This window comes from Calonectris borealis, unplaced genomic scaffold, assembly GCF_964195595.1.
Source record: "Calonectris borealis unplaced genomic scaffold, bCalBor7.hap1.2 HAP1_SCAFFOLD_139, whole genome shotgun sequence".
Classification (NCBI taxonomy): Eukaryota; Metazoa; Chordata; class Aves; order Procellariiformes; family Procellariidae; genus Calonectris; species Calonectris borealis.
In genome coordinates, this window is record NW_027441526.1 from 153298 (window position 1) to 168944 (window position 15647).

The window sequence follows — 15647 nt, forward strand, 5'->3', positions numbered from 1 at the left end:
CCTGAGAAATGGCCTTTTTTTTGTTTTTTAATCTCTATAGTGATATCCCATTCTCCTCCACCAGGAAACAACAGAAATTCCTCCTCCTGCCCCATCAACTTTTTGGAGCTTTCTAAAGCTCAAAGGAGCATTAGGTAATAGGATTATTTTTTTTCTCCAATTTAGATGATGATGTTGTGTACTGTGTGCCTCCTTTAACAGGGTAAGGGAGGGTATTCAACATGAGAGGTAAATTAAATGCTTCCTGAATCTGGTTTGTCAGCTTTTATTCAAACAAAATGCCCATTGAATTCAGTTCCTAAATAGAGGTTGAGGATTGGGTCTGTTCTCATGTTACTGACAGTAATGTTTACACTTAGAGTTCAGTTTACCAATTACCATTTACCAATAGTGTTTACTTTTTGACTTTAGACTTTGTCTCTTATCAGTGCAAGGAAAAACATTCTAATTTCAAAACAAACCAAAATCTTTTCAACAGTGAGTGGAACAGCACAGAAGAATTATTATATTGACAAACTAGTTGAACTCCTCATCTCTGAGGAAAATATTCCTGACCGCCCATTGTTCACAATAGGGGATACCAGTTTGATAGATAGCCACGTAAGCAAAAGACATAATCTGCCTTAAGCCTCCTAAAACATCATCTGTTTCTTCCTTCCTTTAGTTTTCTTGCTATTCTTTTCTAGAAGGAAAGGGCAGAAAATTACATAACCGTTTCTTCCTACTATGTGTAACATAACATTGGGAAGACTAATTCTTGCATGCATTTTGGTTTTGCTAATCTGTTAAATAATTTAATAATATGCATTGTGTAGTCTCTAGTTGTAATTGAGCAGAATGAAAGGAAAGAAACAAAAACATCTTTCAGAAGGAAACCTGCACAGAGAACTCGAGCTTCATCCTCTCCTGTGAGGCAGTCAATTTCTTTGTTACAGACATTCTTATTTGGAATACAGATATTTGACCGACAGTGGAAACTGTTGCCTCTGCACTCTGTAAGACAGGAGAATTACAAATGTAAATCACAGGATCATATGATTCAGCAACCTCACATAGTTGGAGGGCTTTTTAAAATATAAACAAAATATAATACCCATTTTATGGGGGACTTGGCTGTTCATAAATAGATCACAAAAGCAGGCTCTGTAAGTGTAAAACAAAATGAATACTTGGCTCTCCTCATTTTACAATCTTGAAGTTTTAAGACTTAAAAAATGTGGATCTCTGTTACCAGTTCAGTACTGTATTTCCAGACTTGGTATCGCTCCTACCAGTTTCATCCACAACACATGCCCACACTCTACCTCAGCCAAAGGACCTCCAGTTTTGCCAGCATTACTGATCATCTTAAATGAGGAATTTGTGATGCTTGGGTCAAACTCCCCCCCCCCAAATCAGAGTCCAAGCTGGCTTTTGGTTGAATGCGCTAAATGCCTAAATGCATGGTTAGGAATCAATAGTTCTATTTTGAAGATACTGGATTTAATAACTTATTTATTCTAAAATTCTTGATCATATGAAACGTTGTTATAAATCTGAGAACCCCCTTCCTTTTAATTCTTGTGATCACTTTGTATGTTATCAAAAGCAAAGCAGTGCTTGAATTTATGGCAGGGTTTTTTGAGCTACTTTATAATCTTATGTCAATCTACTATTTAAGGATATATGTCTTTAAAAGAAAATAAGATAGTTCTCTAAAAATATACAGATATCCCACTATGATCCAAAGACCACTGAACTCAGTTGAAATACTTCTTTTGATTCCAGGAAGCATGGTTTTCAGCCCATAAGCTGAAACAGCACTATTTTGGTCAAGTGGAATCTGAATAAATATCTTCTAAATATATGAAGCCACAGGTATTTATTATTTTTTTCTAAAACGCCTGTGACTGTGTTTCCACGATTATCAGATTAAATTTACTGACAGTTGTAAAACTACAAAATCAAGGCTATTTAGGGATTTGTAAGCCATATTACCGTTTGGCACCTGAAACCCAACTTCTGAAAGTATTCTCCTGCATTCAGGTCATGCTAGATCCATTCCTTGTTTCTAATCAAAATTGTTAGAGCTGGAATTGCAGATGCTGAGAGAATGACTGCTTATGGACCAGCAATGTGACAGGAACTGTTCACAGCTATTCTATGGATAATCTTGCATTAGTAATAAACTTAAGAGAGATCTTACTTTCGTTTAAAGATAGTTAATTGGAAAAACAGTGTCTTTGTTCAATTACTATTGATTTTGCCCAACTAAAAATACATTTTCATTCTAACATGGCTCATTTTTTTGTATCAACGTTTAACAGCCTCCTAAATAATCTCATTGTATTTCCTCATCCTCCAAGGAAATCCAGATTCTCAGAGATCACTTGCCCGCTTCAAAAAACTACATTATGCCTCCTTTTTTTGCACTTGCGTCCATACATAAACTATGATTTGATTGCTTTAATACAGTGACTTATTGGAAAAGAGACTTTAGCTGTTACATCACTGTAAAAATTCTTTGGGGGTGGTTTTCTGCTGAAATGATTTTGAAACAGCTGAGAAAGGAAATTATTACCTCTACAGCACAGTTCATCACTTAGGTCTCCACAGTCATTGATTCCATCACAGGTTTTATTCAGAGAAATGCACTTCTTGTTGACACAATGAAACTCACCATCTGAACAAGCTGTGCAGGATGATGAAAATGAAGTTAGTGTGGAAATGTCTATAGGTTCACAATTGCCCACAGAAATATTCCGCTTGCTCATTTTATGCTACCAGCAGTTTGGCCTATCAACAGTAGGCATTCTGGGGCCCAATAATGTAAATAGGAATCTTTTTTATTCTTTTAATCGTCTTCTCATCAAGCTTTCAATGTGACCACTTATTTTCCTCCTCCAACTTGCAGTAGCCTGGCAAAAGGGAACTTCATTTCTTCTAGACAAGGACTAAACCAGAAATGATTGGTTCAAACCCACTGTAAATTGTTCAAGTGATTATGATGATGGATGTTTCCCCTCTAGAAGGAAGTCATCAAGAGTCTGTGAACTCCTACTTTTGTGACATAAAAAAAACCTGAGACGATTCATAGCTCTCCTAACCAGCAGCATCTCAGGCTGATGCTTGTCAGTACCAAAGAAAGCCCACTACAGAGAATAGAGAGGTGTTAGAAGTCCAAACAAGGACTTGATTCCCCTTATATCAGTGAGAAACTGAGGCGTCCCGAAACTCCCCAGAAGACACGAGCAGTTCTGCTATAGTCATGCGTGTCTGGCTACAGTACTACTAGTGTCCTAATTGATCTCCCTTGTAGACAAAGCAGTGAGTAGGAGGTTGTCACCTGTCTCCTCACCAGTTAACCTGGGAGAGACAAAACTTGTGGGATACAATACACCTTGGTACCCTTGGAAGGGATGGAGGAACAAACAGAACCATGGGTGAAATATATTTACCCTTGGGAAATATCTGTAAAAATACTTTAGGAGCGACAGTGATTTTTCAAACTCATAAACTCAAGACTATCTTGACTCAAGACTTGAGTCAATTGTCTTAAAGTCTGCAAAAGGATTATTTAAAAAAATCAAAAAGGTTTCAGTGCAGGTTTGCTGTGGCTGAGAGTTCAGCAAACTAGGTCCTAATTGTTTAAAATAAACTTAAAATGTAAGAACCCCAAATAGGTATAAAACTAAAAAGCCTACTAACCTCTGAGATTTTCATGGCACTGGAGGCTAACAAATCCCTCATTACTATCTCTTAATTTCATCTCTATGTGACATTCAGCAAGACTTGTCTCTAGGCCCCCGCAAGTTATTTGCAGACAGTGCAATGAATTTAAGGCAGATTCTGTGATGCTGGGATTGGCTTGGTAATATTCAGCACCTCTGTGAAGATACAAATAATAACAACAAATTATATCATTTCACAATGGATTGTCCAGAGCTTTTAATGTTTAAAATTTATATGATTTTCCTCAGTGTTAAAGAATTTTGGTCATGGCTAAGAAAAAGAGCAGACTTCCCATGCAATTGTCTAGGGGTAAGAAAGAGATGTTTACTTTGGAAGAAAAAGTAAAACAAAGTGCTAATTTTTGCAGGTTGCTGCATAGAACTGTCCCTAAACCCATATGTAGCTCTATGACAGTCACTGTGTATCATGATGGATGGAAAAGTCTCTTTATATAGCAAAACTTGTAAGCTCAGATGTCTGTCTCTGTGTGGACACAGGTGAGCCATAATTTGCAAACCATCCTGCATGGGGTCAAGTGTCCTTGATGTCATCAGAACCAATGCATATTGAGGAAGCTCAGGCCACTGCAAGGCTGGGATTAATAAATCTCCTTTGGTTTTACCTGAGCCGTGTCCTCCTAACAGTGTATGTGTTCTCTACCTTAAAGAAATATGGATCAAGTAAATAAGTAACTAGAGAGCCTTACAGTGGGACTCCAGGGCTGAATGCTCTGCCCCAGGACAAACCCTTCTCTGCTATCTAAAGAGATACTGATCAGGGTTAGAAAATATTTGCTTCTCACCTAGAGGGGACAATTTAGGGCACTGCTATAGCATTTTTAGTCTTCAGGTAGGGCTGGGGAGGCAGCCCTACCTGACTAAGTTATATTAGTTGTATATGTATAAAATTACTACGTACAGGATATAGAGTCAACTGTTTATGAGGAGCTGAATGTGCAACTCAGGTAATCATTGTGGTCGCAGGAAAAAGAACAACCTCTGTGTGGCTTCAGCCATCCCTGGGGCCAAAGCAATCAATGGCAGCAGGAGGAAGGGGTGAAGAAAATAAATGTGTTCTGGTTCTTGTCAGCCTGGCTGGTGCAAGTGGCAAAATGGAGCTGTACCCTGTTGTCAGCTAGCATAAGAAACTTTTCCCTGCATACAGGTTATTGCTCAGAGCTACTTGGGGATGGTCCATCTATGCACTTTCCCTTACACAGACCTGAGACAAAACCTCTGCATTGGTCTTCAGCTTTATTTTAAAAGTAAAACAATTATGGTTTGTATAGTTGTAATCTGTAATAGAACACAGAAATCTATGTTTTGGCTTTCACTCTCAGGTGTCAATTTAAGAAGCTTTGTTTTTAAGAATATTGTAGCCAATACATTGTTCATGAGTTGTCTGTCTTAACTGTTGGCTGGCTGTGACTGATACTTATGTAAGCATCGCTGCTTTTTCAGATCCCTTGCAGTTATCCAGAGATAAATTCCCCAAACTTACGATTCAAAGCCAAGGTGCTTGCAAGCCACGTTTGCTTCATTCATAGTCCACTCACCATCACATACAAACATGTCGTTCTTTTGATTCACGGGTTTTACTCGAAGCAAACTTGAATCTCCATGGCCCACAGAGATTGAAAATGTTTCTAAAAAAAATTCCCCAAATAAAATCATATTATATAGGTGTATCTCGTGGAAAGACAGCACAGAAACAAATCAGGACTAATTTTGTATTGACAGCCAAAGTTCATATGGAAAGAACAGTAGATTGGGAATCAGAAGCTTAAGGTATTATTCCTGATTTTTCTGAGGATTGACTTTGTGGCTTTGAGCTTGCAACTTTTTCAAAATATACCAGTTTCAGGACAAATGAGGGTAATGGTTCCTACCACGTAAGAGTACCTGGAGGTCTACTGAGGAAAGGTTGCATCTTAGTATAGTGACTTCCATTAGAGGACTTTTGATAACCAACCAGTAACACTTCAAGTGAGATGGCCAGATCCTGCTTCTATTACCTGTGTAGCAAAACTTCCGCTGTTTACAGTGGAGCTAAGGTCCTCAGCTTAACTTAGCGAAGCCGTATAGAGAGCGCACCAGGAACACACGGAGGATCTCCTGTCCTCTTCAGTGGAACAGGCAGAATTGAATTTCGTTTCGCCCTCCCTGAGGGCGATGGGCTGAGCTGCTGCTTCTGTGGGGAAAAGGGCGGGATGGTACTGGGACAGAGACTGGGCAGGAGAGCCCTGGGCCCGGCTTGCTGCTCCTGCTGCGTTCGGTGGAGGTGGGGCTGGAGGACCGGTCGGAACAGCAAATGGTACTGCTAAAAGAGGCCACCCGCCTAGTTAGCAGGAGCCATTCCCTGCACTCAGATGGAGGTTGAGCTGACAAAGCAGCTTGGTGCAGCCTAAAAAGCCAGTGAGAACAGCTCCTTGTCAGTGCACAAACCGTCACTGGTTTGCAGGGCAATAGCCTTCTGTTTTGATGAAATCCACAGCATGAAGATGATTGAGGTGAACATGGCTTACCTTCTCCCCATGCACTGCCACACACACTTCAACAGCTTGACTCCGTTCCTTGGACTGTTGCTCCTGTGAGGTCTGTCCCTCTCCAAAAGATACCCTCTCTGCTAATGTTCTCAGCCGGTCCTCTCCCGCTCTGCCTCCCACCATAGTCAACACCCTGCTTGGAAACCTTTGAGCTCTTTCCTGTGTGTATTTCTTCCCTTTCTACCTGATGACTTGAGCAACCTACCAGCAGCAGAGTGACCTGGGCCTGTCAATCACTTTATTTTTATGAAAATCAACAGATACTGCCCATTTTCAATGGCTTCTCATTTTCTGTTTCGTGTTCTTACAAGTGCAAGGAAATGAACAGACTTCTGAGCTGTAAATAGTAAGCATCTCCTTAGCGACAAATGACTGACTGATACATTTTGGAAAAGGAGGTGTTAGTACCTTCAGACATGCATTTTCCCTTGTGCAGAAACTTTGCTTGGGGATGTTGACACTCATAGCTCTTCAGCTGACAGTAAGTATGGAAGTACTTTCCATTGGTGGAACAAACTGAAGAGCCATTCTTTGGGCACTGGTAGGGAAGCTTACAAAGGCATTTTCCCTCCACACAACGTTGCCATGGGTGACAAAAAACTTTCTCACAGGACTTGTGTGTGTATTGGTTGTTTAAGCATTCTCCTATGAGATATGTGTCTTGCTCAGCTGGCTGGGCAGGCTCAACCTGCTGAAACTGGTTTTCTTCAGCATTAGGTGCTGCATTCTGCAAGGCACAAAATAAAAAAAAAGAAAGCGAGTAAGACTAGGAACTGCACCAAGAGTGCTGCAGATCCCTTTACTGACCTCAACAAAGTGTTCATTCATAAGCCTTTTCCTATCTTAGGAGCACAGAGGTGCTAAATATCACTTATAGTGTTTATTCCCTTGTCTTTGGCCACCTCATCTTTCTCAGTTTTTCTGAAACTTCTTTTTTTCTTTTTGGATCATTCACCTGATGTGATCTTCACTCTTATTGGTCTCCCACAAACTTCATACTCTTTACTCTTCAAACATCAGCTGAAGTGCACAGCAGATTATAAACATTTTTTAAGCCAATGATTTGTAACAGTCCACAGCAATGGGACTGTAAGCAAATCAAAACATAAGGGGACTTAAACACCAGAAAAATAAAAAAAATAGCAATTTGTTTTTTTCTGAGACTTTTTTATTGGCTTGGTTGGCTTTGGGTTTAAATATCACCTCTAAATATTTATGAACTACTTAGAAGCAAATAAAGAAATCTAAAATTAATGACTTGTTTCACCGTGTGACTGCTGAAGTAACAAGTAACTTAAAAGGAATTTGAAAATGAAGTGCCCTTCCTTATCAGCTCTTTTTCTGTGTCTTGCACAGCAGTGGACTTGCACAGCAGTGTGGTTGCTGGTCATCACTGGACTGCAAGTACAGATTCTGACCCGCTGTCTGCCTCTAGTGAGTGACTCTGCACTTGCGTTTGTGCAGCTCTCTGGTGACTTCGTTGCTGGCTGAGCGCTTTTGCTTACTAAAATCCATGGGTAGGAAGCATGTTGAAACATGAAAAATATACGTGGATGGTCTTTGCATAAAAATGGGAGAGAAAAGTTAGTCCTCAAATGTGATTTATCAGCTTTGACTGTGTCAACTGAATCAATAGAGCTGAAGTTTAAAGTTCTTGTGAAGAAATCCTGGCCACAGTAAAGTCAGTGGGGATGTTGTTGGGGCACAACTTAATCCAACAAAACCCTTTTTTAACGGTTGTATAATCTTACTAAATTCTTCCTGCTGTTCTCAGGTCAGTAGAATACAAACTGTGAGCCAGATCCGGCTTGGCATAACTCCCATGTTGTACTAGGCTCTTCTCCTGAATAGGAACAAAAGGTGCTGATTTTTATCTAAGGGTTTCTCTAAAAGACTCGGGGCATGCTGAACGCTTAGCCCAGATGGGCTTGCTGGGACACTTCTGCCAGAAGAGATTCTGCAGCAAACCTTCAGGCAGTACGCTACACCATACCTTAGAAGACTGCAATCTCACTTCTCAAAAAAGGGGGGCAGGGAAAATTGCAGCACCTTTCTGTGGTCAACCGTTTTTGCAAATTGGGTTTAGGATAGGATCATGATTAAAATCTTTTCCAGAAGCCTGTTAGCATAAACCCCGGATAGAATCAATGCATGAAAGGGAAATAGCAAGCTTCAAACGTTCAGGCTGGACTAAAACAAATGTATGAAACACAAATACTATGAAAGGAAACTTAAAAACATCAACTGGTTTTGCTTTTATAACAATAAACTGCTTTTTAACTGTTTTTTAAAAATAAAATATGGCTACCACAATAAAATAAATTCTTACCTCTGATCCACAAAAACAAAAGAGAGACAAGAAAACCAAGAAAACAGGGACCGCTCGCATGATGAAATTCTATCTCTCTTTGTAGACAAATTCCTGTGGCTGGGATTCTTTTGAACGTCAGTTGTTAGATTTGTGGTTAATTTTTAACCATTAGTAAAATATTTTAGTGTGTTTAGAAATAAAGTACAGGAGCCTCAACTGTAGGCTGAGGCTGATCAGATAAATCTGATCTCTCCAAAAGGATCCCACCTCAATTTAACTGGTTTTACTGTAAGTGCAAGACGAGATAACAGAAGGAAAGCCCTTAAAGTAAATGACTAAAAGGAAGCATTTATTAAGGATACACATTTCCTTTCTTTTGCCAGAGGAGACTGAGCAAATCATCACGCCGCTTCTCCTGATTGTAGGCATTCATCTGTGCCAGATTATTGTAAAAGATAAATGTGTTTTTATACAAGAGATATAGATGTCTTCATATATATGGGGGGGAGAGAAACACCCACATCCATGTAAAGTCCGTAATATAGTCAGCTGGATTACAAGCTCACGTTACAGGATTTGTATAGAGAATTTTCAAGTATTTGACAAATGCTTGATGTACTCTTCTGAAAGTCAGTTTCAGGAACACTTTAATTAAGGCCAGCAGAACAAACCACCCCCTCCCCAAACGAGCGTGCAGTCCGCAGGGCGGCGGCGGAGCTGCTCCCCCGCGCTCGGGCAGGCGGGACAGGCGCTCGCTCGCTCGTCTCAGTAGCGCTAGTAAGCGCACACTCGCGCCGGTGTTTGGGGCTGGGAGTACCGCAGCCGTGCCCTCAGACCAGAACCGGAGCTCTGGCCCCGGCTGCAGACCCGTGTCCGTCAGGAGGAGGCCGGAGCGCGGACAGGAACAGCCGGGCCGGTGGCCGACAGCGAGAGCAACGCCGCCGCCGCAGCTGGTAAGGCCGCACGCCTTCGGGCGCGGGCTCGAGGCGGGGCCCGAGGCCCGCCGGCCCGTCAGGCCACACGCCACAGGCGCAGAGGCGGGACCGGGGAGCGCCGCCGGCTCAGCCGCAGGTCGTGCCGGGGCCGGGGCAGCCCGCCCCGCTGCGAGGCGGCTCAGAGGGCCACGCCTCCCTGCGGCAGCCCTCTGTTTTACACCGGGAACCCGCACGTGCGAGCGGCGCGGGTCGCCAGCCCCCTGCCCCGCTCGCTCGGGACGCCGGCAGCTGCGGCCTCCCGCGGGGTGGCTTGCTTTGGCCTCCTTTTGCGACGGTGCCGGTCGGAGGTGCCGTTTCATTTACGGCAGGCAGCCTCGTTTCCGGCGGCGTGGGAGGTTTCCCGGTGGCGGTGCGGGCTGCAGACGCAAGCGGCCGGCGGCGGCAGGGACGGCGCCCACGTGGAGGTCCGCCACGTGCGAGGAGGTCGGGCTCGAGACGCGTGCGGGGGCACGCGGGGAGGGGAACAGAGCCGTTAGCGGCCGTTGGTCACTCCTCAGCGCCCGGGTGCGGGCTGCGGGCCGGGCTGCCGCCGCCCCTCCCGCCGCCCCGCCTGCCCCGCAGCACAAAGGGCCGGTGGCAGCCCTGAGGGAGGGCCGCGCTGCGGGCGGGGGTCCGGGGGCGCGGGGGAGGACGCCCTTCGCGGGGATCCCCGTACCCAGGCTGCAGGCGGTGCCCCATGGGCCCTGCGAGGTGCCCGGGAAAGGCACTGTGGATGGGCGCCGAGTGCCGTCTCGCTTTGTGCCGCTCCTTCGCGGGGCTGGGGCCGGAGAGTGTCAGAGTCTTCTCCTGGGGCCGGAGAGTGTCACAGTCTTCTCCTAGGGCCGGAGAGTGTCACAGTCTTCTCCTGGGGCCGGAGAGTGTCACAGTCTTCTCCTGGGGCCGGAGAGTGTCACAGTCTTCTCCTGGGGCCGGAGAGTGTCACAGTCTTCTCCTGGGGCCGGAGAGTGTCACAGTCTTCTCCTGGGGCTGGAGAGTGTCACAGTCTTCTCCTGGGGCCGGAGAGTGTCACAGTCTTCTCCTGGGGCTGGAGAGTGTCACGTTCAACCCTCAAACATATGAGTGAAAAACATGCCGACACTGCTAGTCACTTTTTACAGGTAGGCGTTGCAGTGGATGACATCAAACTTGATTTTTCATGTGCCTACATGTTGTCAGTGAGGACTGAAAGGGCTAACCCATTAAATTAACAAAGCTGTCAAGAGACCTTAATTTGTACAGCAAATCACACGTGAAATATCTTTTACATCTTAAATAACTGATTTTTGTCCACAATTTAGGAGGTGGTAGAGAATGTCTTTTCGTGGAAGAGGAGGTGGAGGAGGAAGAGGAGGTGGCTTCGGTCGTGGAGGAGGTGGCGGTGACAGAGGTGGCTTTAATCGTGGTGGACGAGGTGGCTTTGGACGGGGAGGTGGACGAGGAGGCTTCAACAGAGGCGGATATGACCAGGGGCCTCCAGAAAGGGTAGTTTGTAAGTTACATGAAGAGATTGTATTTATTTTATTTAGAATGACTGCTCCAGATCTTTAGCTTGTTTGTTCTTTATTTCAGTATTGGGAGAGTTCATGCATCCGTGTGAAGATGACATTGTTTGTAAATGTAAAACAGAAGAAAACAAGGTGCCTTATTTCAACGCCCCAGTGTACTTGGATAATAAGGAACAGATTGGCAAAGTGGATGAAATCTTCGGACAGCTGAGAGATTTTGTATCCTTCAAAAAATGTCTGATGTACAGTATTTGATTTTTAAAGGCTGATTGATTATTAAATGGAATTTCTCTAGGATTTTAAAATACTTCAAGGCTTGGCTACCAGTTAGATGTGAACATCACAAGTCTAGCTGCAACTATTGGTGTCAGTAGATGCCTCATTCACATTAAGTGCCTATCTTAAAGCTTTTTCAATATGACAGGCAGAGGTTTTCAGTCAGTACCAGTACTGGCAGATGTCTTTTGGATCCATGGTGGTTCAAGATGTTTGAGCTTTTTCTGGCTACCTGACCAAATTTTCTGCAAAAGGTTACTCACCTGTAATAGAGTTGGATCAAGGGAGTGGGTCTTTTTTTGTGCATTAGGGGACCTTGCTCATGCTCCAGCTTATTAATTATAAAGGTGAGTTTGTGCTAAGATGTCCTATTGCTTGCTGTTCAGCTTGTTACTTAAACTGCCAATAAAAGTATGGGGTTGTGCTAGGGCGTCCTCTTGCAAAGCAGGCTTGCTGAGACAGAGGCACTGGGTCCATTCTGTTGTCACTGCCAGATTGACAGAATCCATGACGAAAGCAGGACAACTGCGGCAGTAACCCTGTAACATGGCAGTAAGACTTGGCTTGTGTTGGTTGGTTGAGCATCAGTAACTACCTGCGTGCATTTTCCTGTCCCGCATTAAGTGTGAAGTAAAATATGCAGGTTTAAATCACTCTCAGGCTCTGAATGAATTAACTTGCAGATTTACTTTTTGTATCAGAATTATCTGAGTTTCAGAAACTTGTTTTCTTTCTACAATAACATATTAAGAAAATATGTTGCTGGATTTTGCAGCTCCTTGCTTCCCCATTTAATCTTCAGTTCTAATTAAGCCAAGTTGGGCAGCAGCTCTTTCTGATCTTCGGAACCACATACCAAAGTCCTTGCACACTGGAGAGCCAACGGATTCGTACAAGACTGCATGTGGGGTTACAGAGAGCGTCTGCCCCTTCGCTGTAGGATGAGGCTGGGCATGTGGTTGGTGCAGCAGTCCCTGCTGGCTCTTATCTTTCCACAGCCAGGCAGTTGTACCACCCAGCAGCAGCAGCACTAGCAAAGCCCTGCGGCATGTAAATTGTTCCAGATAAGCCTTGAGGTCACCCTGGGGCTAAAGGGGTCGTCACTTGCTGTAAACATTTGTTTCTTTACGATTATGTTTTTATGTACTCTCTTCACTGGTATGTTCTTCCTTATGCCGTAGTACATGGAAGGAAAAAATGATTTTACCACGAAATACCATATTTGTAACTTTGAAAAAGTTTGAAAAAGCCCTGAGGAAAATTGGAAATAGTTTCTCCTGACCTTTTAATTGTAGTTTTTCATTTGCGGTGATGATGTTTAGCTTAATTTATAAAATACTAATTTAGAAAATGTCTGAATGTGCCTTTCATATAATAATCAAAATCACAATTTCTAGTGTTTTATTCCTGCTATGTTCCTTAAAGAAACTTAACAGTATTTTTCAGTGAAACTGTCTGAGAACATGAAAGCCTCTTCATTTAAAAAAATGCAAAAGGTTAGCCAATCTCAATAACAGAATTCTACTGTATGTCATCAGTGAAACAAATCTACTCTGTCATCAGATAATAAAAGCTTTATTAAGTTTTTATTAACTTTAAAAGCTAGTTGTCCTTTGTAAACATAAGTATTCATTTCCTCTTCCTTTTCACTTTTGTATCTGCCACGTTCCTCCTTCTCCCCGCCCCACAAAAAAACATGTAAAAAATGAAACTCATGCCAATATCATCTATATTTTAATAACTTTATAACACTGTGATTTATTTCTTGCGTGCTTTCTTTATTTGGCTATTTGCAGAGGCCAATTTGACATAAAGGTTAAGACCAAATTGTGGATATTTGTAAAGGGAGATATTAATTGACTTTTTAGCCGTGGTATTTTCAAAGCCTAATGGAACTCTCTTCCCACAGTTTTACATTGATCCAGCAAAGCTGTTACCCCTTCAGAGATTTTTGCCAAGGCCACCTGGAGAAAAAGGCGCTCCCAGAGGAGGTGGTAGAGGAGGACGTGGTGGTGGACGTGGAGGAGGAAGAGGTGGTGATAGAGGTAAGATCCCAAGAACGGAAGCTGCAGAATGTTGGGTTTTTTGGTGTGGGGTGGGTTGTTTGGTCTTTTGGGGTTTTGTTGTTGTTGTTGTTTTTTTTTTTAATAAAGCTGCAGTTGAGTACTTGAATATCAACAGTTGTATTGCAAAGAAAAACGTTATGCATACTTCTGTTTGATGACTTAATGGAAGAGACAGTGATATCTTTCCAATGGCAAGACCTAGGCTTCTGTAGTTAGCTAAATAACAGCTCCAAAGCATGGGAAGGAGAGTATGCTGATTTATAACAAAGACAGAAAGTGTAACTACTAAGCAAACTTGTGATAAAAGGTTATAGATAATACACACTTGAAACCGTCAGTGAAAGCTGTATTTTTAGTATGTTCTAAAAATCTAGTTTGGATGAAATACTTGAAATGCAGTGTTTGAGAGAGGGGTGAATGACCTGGTAGATCTCATCCTTCTTTGCTTGTTGAACATCATCTGTGATGTACTCCTCAATTAAAGCTGAAGTTAATTTTTACTTACATTGCAGTTTCTTGCCTCTTCTCCCTACCCTGCCCCTTTGCAGCGAGGCATAAGTATTTCAAAGTTTTTTGGTTTGTTTGTTTTAATATTCTGTTGAGTTGTAATTAATAACTAATTATTAGTTGTAATTAATTTTTTGCTCTCATGAAAGAAATCTATCGTGGAGTTTTGTTGGTGTCTTTAGTATTTTGGACATTGTATATCAGATATTAATACCTAAAAAGCTGCAGATCATCCCTAGAAGAGACAAGGTACTAGTAATTGACCTAGTAACTGTCCAGCAATTTACAGTTTCTGGTTTTTTGTTGTTGTTCTTTTCCTTTCAGAAGCTGTCAATGAAATAAGTTGTTAAGCATAACAAAGAATTTATATGCTCTTCAAAGTGTAATTTCTTTCCTATGTTTAGGAGGATTTGGAGGAGGAAGAGGTGGAGGAAGAGGAGGAGGTTTCAGAGGAGGAAGAGGGGGAGGAGGAGGAGGATTCAGAGGAGGAAGAGGTGGTGGAGGAGGAGGCTTTCGAGGTGAGTGTGCGGTTTTTACATTTCAGTAATAAGAATGGCTCTGGATTTCTAAAGCTTTTAAATATTAATCAGAATGTTGTGGTTTTTAATCTCTTATAGATGTTTATAGTTCTATGTTAAAAGTTTCTGTGCATCACAGTAGCTAGCTTAAACCGAAGCACAGTATTCTGCGTTTTTTTGATGCTTGTGTAGACCATGCTAGTTTTTTGCGTTCAAAAAGGACTGTGAGAACAGATAATGATGACAAATTATTTTATTCTATCAGCTCATTTAGTGTTATGTATATAATTTATTTGCTTTAAATGCATCTAAGATGTGAATTGTTTGGTGTATTTTTCTTCCCTCTTAAAATAGGAAGAGGATATTAAAAATGGAGCCACGAGTATCTCCCTGCTGTCTTACCGTATCATCTGCAGAAGTGAAGAACAAGGAAAAATTTTTGTAAAGGACCCTGAAAAAGTTCCTTTTATAAAGAACTTAAAGCTGTAAAATGACAATTATTTTTACACTTAATGACTGTTGATCAACACATGAGGAGAGCGTAGCCCCAGGCGAAGAACTGAAGACTGCTCAGAATATACTTGAACTTTTTTAACTAAGCCAGGATTCAATGTTATTCTTAAACTGTTTGACTACGTCACTTGTCAGAAACAATGCTTGACTTCATGTTGGAGTTTGGAGTAAACAATCAATTGAAATGTTTTTTCGAAAACCCCTACGGGTTCACTACATGCACGTTTGTCAGTATGAACTCGTTACCTATGTGTGACTGATCCCTACTTCTCATCCTCCTTTTGTATTGAATCTTCTGGGTTGCTCTAAAGTGGACATGCTGTTTAAACCACCTTTGTGAACCTTTTTTTACAAACTAAACTTCAAAATTTTGTGTTGATAGAAATTTTTTATAAATAATGTATAAAAGGAAAGGAAGATAGCAAAGGATATTTTGTGGATTTTTCTGTCTAAATCTCAATGAAAGCCAAAGGCATTAAGACATGTTCTTCTTAGAAGCTGCTATCGAATGAATAAGACAAAGTTAATACTATTCTTGAGTCACCTAATTGTATCTAATTACACTGATACTAAAATTGCTAAGGGTTTTTAACTGCCCCAACCTCTCCCTTAATCTGTTTCTCTTGAGGTTTTGACCTCTGTCTTGCTCTGAGCTTGCCTAGGGCTGAGATTAGATGGTCCAGCATAGGGCTCCTCTGCACACAGTGCTTTCAGCTAAGTA

General features: G+C 42.1%; 2 protein-coding genes across 5 annotated transcripts in view; one reads left to right on the forward strand and one right to left on the reverse strand.

Annotated features, from left to right (window-relative positions):
* CFI (complement factor I) overlaps positions 1-9835 on the reverse strand; it is a 16514-nt gene extending 6679 nt beyond the window's left edge. Inside the window, exons 1-6 of the mRNA XM_075139226.1 lie at positions 8586-9835; positions 6665-6983; positions 5212-5356; positions 3688-3866; positions 2561-2671; positions 877-993 (exon numbers count right to left, since the gene is read on the reverse strand). Coding sequence (XP_074995327.1) covers positions 877-993; positions 2561-2671; positions 3688-3866; positions 5212-5356; positions 6665-6983; positions 8586-8645 — 931 coding nt within the window. The 5' untranslated portion in view covers positions 8646-9835. The remainder of the gene's footprint in view (positions 1-876; positions 994-2560; positions 2672-3687; positions 3867-5211; positions 5357-6664; positions 6984-8585) is intronic.
* The window catches only part of GAR1 (GAR1 ribonucleoprotein), a 25517-nt gene extending 10206 nt beyond the window's left edge, over positions 1-15311 (forward strand). Inside the window, exons 1-7 of one of the 4 annotated variants that reach the window (XM_075139233.1) lie at positions 9601-9985; positions 10840-11030; positions 11111-11265; positions 12759-12818; positions 13232-13367; positions 14300-14413; positions 14768-15311. In XM_075139233.1, the coding sequence (XP_074995334.1) occupies positions 10853-11030; positions 11111-11265; positions 12759-12818; positions 13232-13367; positions 14300-14413; positions 14768-14781 (657 nt within the window). In that variant the 5' untranslated portion in view covers positions 9601-9985; positions 10840-10852 and the 3' untranslated portion in view covers positions 14782-15311. Of the gene's footprint in view, positions 1-9600; positions 9986-10551; positions 10660-10839; positions 11031-11110; positions 11266-12758; positions 12819-13231; positions 13795-14299; positions 14414-14767 lie in introns of those variants that run through there. The other 3 variants (XM_075139232.1, XM_075139231.1, XM_075139230.1) reach the window with 3 other exon arrangements.
* The last annotated feature ends 336 nt before the right edge of the window (positions 15312-15647 follow it).